At 42.2% G+C, this 10,441-nt stretch overlaps 1 protein-coding gene across 1 annotated transcript; it reads right to left on the bottom strand.

Annotated features, from left to right (window-relative positions):
• Positions 1-8,341: 8,341 nt before the first annotated feature.
• On the bottom strand, positions 8,342-9,289 carry LOC123796708 (olfactory receptor 7A17-like). Its single transcript, XM_045804215.2, has one exon. It carries the CDS (start codon positions 9,287-9,289, stop codon positions 8,342-8,344), a length of 948 nt encoding a protein of 315 aa, XP_045660171.2.
• Between the last annotated feature and the right edge of the window lie 1,152 nt (positions 9,290-10,441).

Genomic DNA, 10,441 nt, shown 5'->3' with positions numbered 1-10,441 from the left:
CTTTTCACTACATCTGTATCTTTGGGGTAAATACCTAGCAGTGCAATTGCTGGGTTATAGGTAGCTCTATCTTGAGGAACCTCCATACTGTTTTCTAGAGTGGCTGTAGCAGTTGCCTTCTGCCCAACAGAGTCAGAGTGTTCCCCTTCCTCCACATCCTGGCCAATACTGTTGTTTCCTGTCTTGTTAATTTTTGCCATTCTAACTGGTGTAAGGTGGTATCTCATTGTGGTTTTGATTTGTATTTCCCTGATGGCTATTGACTTTGTACATTTTTTTTCATGTGCTGCGAGCCATTTGTATGTCTTCTGTGGAGAAGTGTCTGTTCATGTCTTTTGCCCATTTCTTGACTGGATTCTTTCGTGGTTGTTGTTTTTTTTTTTTTTTTTTTTTTTTTTTTTTTTTTTTTTTTCCGTATTGAGTTTGGTAAGTTCTTTATAGATCTTGGATACAAGCCCTTTATCTGAAAGGTCATTTGCAAATATCTTCTCACATCCTGTGGATTGTCTCTTGGTTATGTTGACTGTTTCCTTTGCTATGCTAAAGCTTTTTATCTTGGTGAAGTCTCAATAGATCATTTTTGCTTTTGTTCCCCTTGCCTTGTGTTTTGGAGGAAGCTGCTGTGGCCGTTGTCAAAGAGGTTACTGCTTATGCTCTCTAGGATTTTGATGGATTCCTGTCTCACAATGAGGCCTTTCATCCATTTTGAGTTTATCTTTGTGGATGGTGTAAGAGAATGGACTAATTTCATTCTTCTGCATGTGGTTGTCCAGTTTTCCCTACACCATTTATTGAATAGACTATTTTTTCAATCAATGCAGATAAACCATTTGACAAAATACGGCATCATTCCCTGATTAAAACACTTCAAAGTATAAGCATAGAGGGAAACTACCTCAATATCATAAAAACCATATATGAAAATCCCAGAGCGAAAATCATTCTCCATGGGGAAAAACTGAGAGCTTTTCCTGTAACGTCAGAAACAAGACAGAGATGAACATTCTCACCATTATTGCTCACCATAATACTAGAGGTCCTAGCCTCAGCAATCAGACAACAAAAGGAAATAAAAGGCATTCAGACCGTCAAAGAAGTCAAACTCTCTCTGTCCGCAGATGCCATGATACTTTATGTGGAAAACCCCAAAGACTCAATGCCACGTTATTAGAACTCATATAGCAGTTCAGCAACGTGGCAAGATACAAAATTAATGCACAAAAATCAGTTGCTTTTCTGTACATTAAGAATGTGACTGAAGAAAGAGAAATTAAAGAATCGATCCCATTTACATTAGCACTAAAACCCATAATATACCTAGGAATAAAGCTAACCAAAGAGGTAAAGGATCTCTATTCTAGGAACTATAGAACACTTATGAATGAAATAGAGGAAGGCACAGAAGGATGAAAACACATTCCATGTTCATGGATTGCAAGATTAACATCATTAAAATGTCTATGCTGCCTGGAGTTATTTACACTTGCAATACAATCCCTATCAAAATACCATAGAAATTTTTCACAGAGCTGGAAGAAACAATCCTGAAATTTGTATGGAACAGGAAAAGATCCCAAATTGCCAGGGGAATGTTGAAAAAGACCAAAGTTTGGGGCATCACAATGCCTGAGTTCAAGCCATATTACAAAACTGTGATCATCAAGACAGCAAGGCTACTGGCAAATAAACAGACACATAGATCAATACGACAGAATAGAGGCCCCCAAAATGGACCCTCAACTCTAAGGACAACCAAGCTTTGACAAAGCAGGAAAGAACATCCAATGGTATGGTGGTTCTGAACTGCGGATATTTGGGTGTGTCTAAAGGGATGCTGCCAAACACCTATAACCCACAGGCCAGCACCCAGCAAAAGGAATTGTCCAGCCCCAGTGCCAACAGTGAGATTGTGAGAAATAGGATTCTAGACCAGGTGTTCTCTACCTTCAAGGTGCATAGAAATCACCAAACTTTGCAGTTAAAATGTGAAATCTGGCTCATCAGGTCTCCAGTGGGCCCAGAGACTCTGCATTTTTAACAAGATTTTATTTATTTATCTCTATTACCTATCTATCTATCTATCTATCTATCTATCTATCTATCTATCTATCATCTATCTATCTAGAAGGGGCAGAGGAAGAGGGAGAGAGAGAATGTCAAGCAGACTCTGAGCTGAGCATAGAGTGTGACATGAGGCTCAATCTGATGATTCTAAGATCATGACCTGAGCCAAATCCACAGGGGGGGACACTTATCTGACTGAGCACCACCCCCCCAGGTACCACTAGAGACTCTGCATTTCTAATCAGCTCCCAGGTGGTGTTGATTCTTCAGGTCCTGGATTGGAGACAGTTTGAGAGCAATGCTGTGGTCCTATGTTAGAGTCACGTGTAAGTAGTTTTAGGTCTTCTCCACCAGGAATCCTCCTTGCATATATTTTTGAAAGAAATGTTTTTCACTCACTCTTTGGGAGGGGAAAAAAAATCTGTGCTCAATTTTTTAAGTAGAAGGGCTCTCGGGGGATATCAAATTATATATACTGAGTAAATTTTATGGTAGGCACAAGAAGGGCCTCCAAAAGATGTCATCCTGGAGAACATTTGAAAATGTTAGCTTACTCAGTAGGGTAATTGAGATAGCAGATGGACTAAAACTACTAGTCATTATCCTACAATAGGAAGATAAGCCTGGATTATCCATGTTGGACTAGTACTAGGAAGAGTGAGGAAGAGAATGGAGTCAGAGAGACATTTGAAACTACTATTGTGCTGGTTTCACAGGTGGAGGAAAGGCCATGAGCCAAAGAATGTGGGGGGCACTGGACACTGGAGCAGGAAAGGGGATGTTTTCCCCAGAGCATTCAGAAGGATCAAGGCCCACAGACATCATTATTGTAGCCCATGAAACCCCTTTCATGCTTCTGATCACTGGAACTTTCAGAGAATTATTTGTTTTGAGACACTGGTGTGGATATTTGTTACAACAGTGGAAGGAATCTATCCCATATTTATCCAATAAGATATTGTTCATAGGAACTGAGTTTGAGCCTCTCAAATCGTTCCCTTGGTCCAAGGCATTTTGTGTTGACATCACACATTAAATAGAGAAACCGGAGTTAATTTGGAGAGATTTGGCCCCATTCGATGGTACAGAGAATTTCCCATTACATAGGTGTAAATATGGTTCTGATTTTGAGGCCTTTGAGGCATTCAGATAAAAGTAAGTCATGATTAAATATAAGTCACCCTTAAATTATTTTCAAAGATTTATTTATTTATTTGAGAGGGGGGGATAGATAGAAGAAGAGAGAGAGAGAGAGAGAGAGAGAGAGAGAGAGGTAGAGGGAGAGAGAAGAGCACACAAGCAGACTCCTTCTGAGCATGGAGACTGTTGTGGGGCTAGATCCCAAGACCCTTATCTTGACCTGAGCAGAAACCAGAAGTCTGGTGCTTGACTGATGGCACCATTTAGATGTCTTACCCTAAAATTTCTTTTACATTATGTCACTCACTCTACTTTTATTTTTTATTTTATTTTTTTCTGTTGAACTTTTTTAAATAATAATTTTTATTATGTTATGTTAGTCGCCATACAGTGCATCCTCAGTTCTTGATGTAGTGTTCCATGATTCATTATTTGCATATAACACCCAGTGCTCCATGCAATATGTGTCCTCCTTAATACCCATCACCGACCTATCCCAATCCCCCATCCCCCTCCCCTCTGAAGCCCTCAGTTTGTTTCCCAGAGTCCATAGCCTCTTGTGGTTCATTCCCCCTTCTCTTTACCCCACCTTCATTCTTCCCTTCCTTCGCCTACCGATCTTCCTGCTATTTCTTATGTTCCATAAATGAGTGAAACCATATGGTAATTGTTATTAAGAAAGGTATCAGAGCAGGCAAGTTGGATCATCTGATTGAGTTCACGTAAAAAGTGGGGGCTTTCCACCTCTGTACAGAAGGACAGCCACAACACCATTAAGGTTTATAAGAAGGAATGCAGGAGTCTTATGATCCAGGGCATCAGAACCAACAGTTCACAGAGCCAGAGGTTCATGATGACCGTGTTGTGCAGGGAATGACAGATGGCCACAAAACTGTCATAAGCCATCACATCCAGGAGAAAGTTGTCCAACCCTGAAAATATTATGTAAATATACATCTGGGTGATACAGCCTGCATAGATTATGACTTGGCTCTGAGTCTGGATGTTCCACAGCATCTTGGGGATGGTGGCGGAGGTGAAAAATATGTCAGCAACGGACAAGTTTGTACGGAAGAAGTACATGGGGGTGTGGAGGTGGGAGCCTGAGCCGATGGACAGAATGAGGAGCAGGTTTCCAAACACAGTGATCAGGTACATGGAGAGAAAAATCCCAAATCTGAGGGGCTGCCCTCTGGTCCCTCTGAAAATCCAAGAAATAGGAATTCTGACTTCCGTGTATCATTGCCTGATTGGACGTGGTTGTACGAGTATCAGCAAAGAGAAAAAGACATCATTAATTTTTCATGCAGAGCATTGCTCACATGGTTCAAATACAGCAATCTATATTTTACAGTCAAGACATTTAATTTCAGTATTTTGTGCAGGGATTGTCTGCCTTGAAGAGATTCCCCCCAACTCCAACTCTGATTAGGCATTGGGTCTCATTCCCCGCCATCCCCCACACAGGTCCTGCATTCTACTGTTTTATTAAGAATATCTTTTGTGCATTTGAGGAATATGTACTGAGTGTCAAACATGTCCAGGCAATGTCTAGGCAATGAGTACAGGATCCTGAAAACTGAAAACCACTGTAATCCAAAAATGGAGAGATAACAGAAACAATTAGCCATTGACAAGTGCTATGCGGAGAGCAAGGGTATGTATCAAGGAGAGAGCGGATATGAGTGTTATTTTATAATTGGTTTTCGGACAAGACCAGCAAACAAGGTGGCATCTGAAAAGAGGCCCCAGGGAAGACAGGGAAGGATCTGCAGTCATGTCTGGGGAAGTGTGTGCTGGCAGAGGGAATGGCGTCTGCAGAGGCCCTGAGGATTTGACTACTTTGAGCTGTTGAGTCCAGAAAAGGAAGCAAGCGTGGGAAGGGGAATAAGCAGGAGAGTGATGAGAGATAGTGTCAGGCAATTTCAAAGAAGTAGTGGTCTCTCTGCTGATTCAACTTCAAGAACAAAGGAGTCACTCACCCACGCTATATACTTCTTGTATTTTACAATCTACTTGCGAAGGTATCCTGTAATGGAAATAGAGCCCCTCCTGAGTACCGTCTGGCGATGGAGTTCTGGCCTCTGTATTATATGAGTCACCTAGAAATATATTACACTATGTGCCCTTGCTCTGAAGACTGTTCTCATTCCACAAAGCACACACACACAGACGCACACACACAGACACACACAGACACAGACAGACACACACACTTGCACACACCCCACATCATTGATCCCGGGGCTGTATTCTTACCATGACTCCCCACCCCTGGCCCAAGGATGAACCTGGAGTGGCAGTAACTCAGGCTGTCCAGATCACTGACCATTCCCCTAAACCATGTAAAATGCTACCTGACATTCCAATCAGCAAGCTTCACATGGACAGACATATGTACCTATATAAAATTTAAAAATTTTATGGACAATATATCCAACCAAAAGGCAATAAACAATAGTCTGTCAACTGCATTGAAATAGCACTAGCTGAAGAATAGGCATAGAGTGTATGGACATATAGTAATAATAGGAAGTTAACAATGAACCTGGGGGTCAGGTACATAAATATTTGCTGAAATTTAGTAATGGTTTAAGAAAACAATAGGAAATCTATTGCACACTCATCAGCCTGTGAGACAATGTAAAGCTCTCCAGCACTGATTTGGTTGGAATTTTTAAACAGGTAGCAAAAGAAGTTCCTCTAATTTTGCTTGCAGAAATGTGAACTGTTACAATGTTGGGAAAACAATCTAAAGACAGATATTAATATGAAAATACACATTATTTTTCAGCTTAGAAATTCTCAAAATTGACACTACAGCCATTCTGGTCCAGACTGTTTTCTGTGGTGTCTTCTGTCCTGGGCTTTGTAGGGTGTTTAGCGTGTCCCTGGCCTCTCCTGACATATCCCATGTGACTCCAAATTCCTCAGGACCACACTTGGGAACAATATTTCCTCCAGTGGAGAACCTGATTTTTAACATACTGATCTCTGAATATTTTTTTGAATTTTTTGTGATGTTATGTTATCACCATACAGTACATCATTAGTTTTTGATGTAGTGTTCCACGTTTCATTGTGGATCTCTGAATATTTTTGTAGAATTGTTATACTAACAACCGAGTGACAGATTTGAGCCCACACTACTAATGAGCACAATTCCCCACATACACGGCAACACATACACACTAGAACTCAATGCAAACAGCAACGTTGGTAAAACAGACACAAAATCCTCCTCGAATTCCTTGTTTGAATGCAATCCACAACAGGAATAAAATCCCCCCTGACTCCACTGTACAAATGGAAAGACCTGGCAGAGACAGTGTACAATACAGAAAACCAATGAATAACTGATCCACAAATACATTCAGCTCCCCCGGTAATGAAATCATAGCAAAGCAAAGCTCCTTCATATAATTTTCATTGTCAGATCATTGTTTTCATGTGAATACCCAGAGTAACAGGGGACCCTGTGCAAATGTATGTCTCATGAATTAGTGTTGCAAGGTCCTATCTCCAAGCAATAAATCAGTCAAGGTTTTTCTCATCAGTATGGAAACAGAGTCCAATATGCCCCATTTTAAAGACAAAAAAGAAATGCCCTGACTTCACTGTACATTCCCCCAGCCCAAATATTCCTACTCTGTTTAAATCCAAAACTCACTGGTTTGTTCTACTTTTACTGGAAGTACTTTATGCCTCCCATCCCTTCACTTCATTGTCAGCAATAACCCATGTACTGCTGACCTCAAAGTTCACTTCTTTCTTTAACATCATCAATGACTCCATTAATGAGCTCATAAGGCAAGCTAATAATCATAGAGATCTCTAGGTTCTGGGCTAAGCTGTTGGCTGTCAGGTGACCTCAGGTCAATGCCCTTGGCTTATATTGTGTCTGACCCTTTCCTGCAGGACCTGCTGGGCTCTGGGAGTCACCTTCATGGGAACTCTGAAGGAGGGGTCTCTGTGTGGCAGTCTGAATTCCTCCTGGGTGGGGCTGTTGGTGACCAAACTCTGTCCCCACACAAGACGGCAGGAAGGAGGCTGTTGTCAGTCTCCCAGCCAAACTTAGGACTCCAGGGGCAACAACCAGGTCCCACCCAGCCCAAGGTGGCACAGGCAGAGGGACTGCCACACAGGGGATATTTAGAGCTTCCTCTGTCTATTCATGAGGCGTGTTTCCCTCCTGCTTCTCCAACCTGTAAGCACATGATTTCCCTGCGGGATACTGGTGTGGACAAAGGAAACCTTTCCTGGCGATTGTGTGTTCCCAACAGGCCAGCTTATAACCAAGTGAATCCAGAGTTAATTACGCCTTCCTCGGGAGCTCTGCTGCTCCTAGAGTTCGGACCTTCCAATCCCTACTCCAATCCTGACTTCAACTTTTCCCTAAAGTCTAGGACTGAGCAATCCGTCTGGATTAGATCCCTTGGATCTCCAAGATGTTGGCTTGTAGTGGACACACAGCTGTGCCCTCTACAAAACATTGCTGTTTTCCTTTTCAACAAGGATACCCAAGGGACCCCTGGGTGGCTCAGTAACTTAATCGTCTGCCTTCAACTCTGGTCATGATCCCAGGATCCTGGGATCAAGTCTCATATTGGGATTCTTGCTCAGGACGGAGTCTGCTTTTCCCTCTGCCTACCACTCCTCCTGCTTGTAGTGCTCTCTCTCTTTCTCTCTGACAAATAAATAAATGAAATCTTAGAAAATAAGCAAACAAACAAAACACCTTGAGCAAGACATACCTTAGCTTCATGACAGATTTGCCAATGGATTAGAAATTTCATACTTGTGAATTAAAAGCCATCATTTAGTCCCTTATTATGAAGCAATAGTTAATTGCAAGAAATGTATTTAGAATTTTTTGCACTATTTTATAATCTTGGAATTAAAAAAGTAAATAGATTCTTCCCTGTAGCTTCCAGAATGAACCAAGACTTGCAAATGTCTTTTTAGCCCAATGAGAACGATTTCAGACTTGTGAGCCCCTGATTTGTCAGAGCATGAATGTGTTTTAAGCACTAACGTAGTCATCCTGCATTAGCATTAGGAATTGAATACAAACATTGATCCAATAAAATTTTGCTCAGGAAACTGAGATTCAGCAATCTTCTGAACTTGTTCTGTCCTATGACAATTGGCCATGTAGAGTCTCCTTCACAAAGAATGCTTTTAGAGCCCTCTTTATGTCTCTGTTCCTCAGGCTGTAGATGAAGGGGTTCAGCATGGGGGTGACCACTGTGTACATCACCGAGGCCACTGCACTTGCATGGGAGCTCTGGGTAGCAGCAGAGCTAAAATAAACTCCTAGGCTCGTACAATAAAATAAGGAGACAACGGAGAGGTGAGATGCACAGGTGGAAAATGCTTTATACTTGCCCTGAGCTGATGAGATCCTAAGTATGGAGGAAACAATCTTGGAGTAGGAATAAAGGATTCCAGCCAGGGGAGCAACACCCAGCAGTACAATTCCAAAATTCATCATCATGTCATTAAGAAAGGTATCAGAACAGGCAAGTTGGATGATCTGATTGAGTTCACAGAAAAAGTGGGGGAGTTCCACCTCTGTACAGAAGGACAGCCGCAACACCATTAAGGTTTGTAATAAGGAATGCAGGGTACAGATGACCCAGGACACCAGAACCAGCAGTCCACAGAGCCGGGGGTTCATGATGACTGTGTAGTGCAGGGGGTGACAGATGGCCACAAGGCGGTCATAGGCCATTACAGCCAGGAGAAAGACATCTAACACGGCAAAGAGTATGAAAAAATTAATCTGAGTAACGCACCCAGCATAGGTTATAACTTTGCTCTCTGTCTTTATATTTATCAGCATCTTAGGGACGGTGGTGGAGGTGGAACAAATGTCTACAAGGGACAGGTTGGAGAGGAAGAAGTACATGGTGGTGTGGAGGTGGGAGTCTGAGCCGACGGCCAGGATAATGAGCAGGTTTCCAAACGCAGTGATCAGGTACATGGAGAGGAAAAGCCCAAATAGGAGGGGCTGCAGTTCTGGTTTCTCTGAAAATCCCAGAAGCTGGAACTCTGAAATTCCTGTATAGTTCCCTGGGTCCATGTGTTGGGGGTGACTAGCAGCACAGGGAAAAATAGAGCTGCTGTTCTGGTTCCTCTGATAGTCCCAGAAGAAACTCTGAAATTCGTGTATCATTGCCTGGTTCCATGTGGTGGAGGTGACTTCAAGGACAGAGGCAAACAACATGATTAAATTTCATGCACTTGTATTACTCACAGATTTAAAATGCTACCTTTTCAATTTTGTAGTCCTATCATTGTACTATTTTGTGCATGGATATGGTCCATTTCAGGGGATCACCTGCACCAACATCGTTATGGAATTTTTGTTCCAATCACTTATTTTTCAAAAGACCATGTATTCTAGACTTTTATATAAAAATTATATCAAATTCCAGGAATATAATTTAAGATCTGGCCAAGTCCTGCCATCTTCTAGGCAAGGAGAGTATAGGGTGCTGGAGAAAAAAAGTTCCTAACATTCAATGATGGAGAAAAAAATACATTAACAGATAAGAAAATCAATAGCATTTCAGATCGTGGTAGGTGGTATGAGAAAAGGAAAATAGGGATAAAGCAGAGAGTGAATAGGGCATGCTATTTTCATGGGTATTTAGGCCAATTCTGTGAACAAGGTCACATTGGAACACAAATCTCAAGTAAGAGATGGAAACAGATCAAGGATTATGGCGGAAATGTGTGCCCTGTAGAGGGAATGACGAGTGCAAAGGCCCGGAGGAAGGTACTTACTTCCAATGTTCAAGTCAAAGAAGCAAAGTCAGTGCTGCAAGGGGAATGAGCAGGAGGCAGACTGAGGAGAGACAGTGTCAGACATGCTGAGGAGGGAAGTGGCCTCTCTGCTACCTCTGAACCCTCAAGGCACAGGGACTTCCTTGTCCACACTGCCTCTCCCTAGGTGTTCATTGTGTTGCAAAGGCATCCCATGAATCGAACCATATCTCCTTCTTAGTGGCCTCTCTTGATTGAGTTCTGGCCCCTGTGTTGTGTCACCTTTTGGTTTATGAGTCCTGGCACCCTGTTGTGGGGACAGCTCACACTCCACAGTCACCCACTTGCAAGACACCATCCTCTCCTGGGTTGTGTTATTCCCCTGTCTTTCTCTCCCCAGCATCTTGATTGTGCCAGGAATGGATCCAACCCACGTAGGTCAGATATATGAGCTTTCCCTTGCAAA

This window comes from Ursus americanus, chromosome 14, assembly GCF_024610735.1.
Source record: "Ursus americanus isolate L20-20 chromosome 14, mUrsAme1.1.p, whole genome shotgun sequence".
NCBI lineage: Eukaryota > Metazoa > Chordata > Mammalia > Carnivora > Ursidae > Ursus > Ursus americanus.
This window is presented reverse-complemented; position numbering and strand designations above follow the sequence as displayed.

Coding starts and splice junctions, on each gene's coding strand:
- LOC123796708 (XM_045804215.2), bottom strand. CDS start 9,289: ATGGACCCAGGGAACTATACAGGAATTTCAGAGTTCCAGCTTCTGGGA.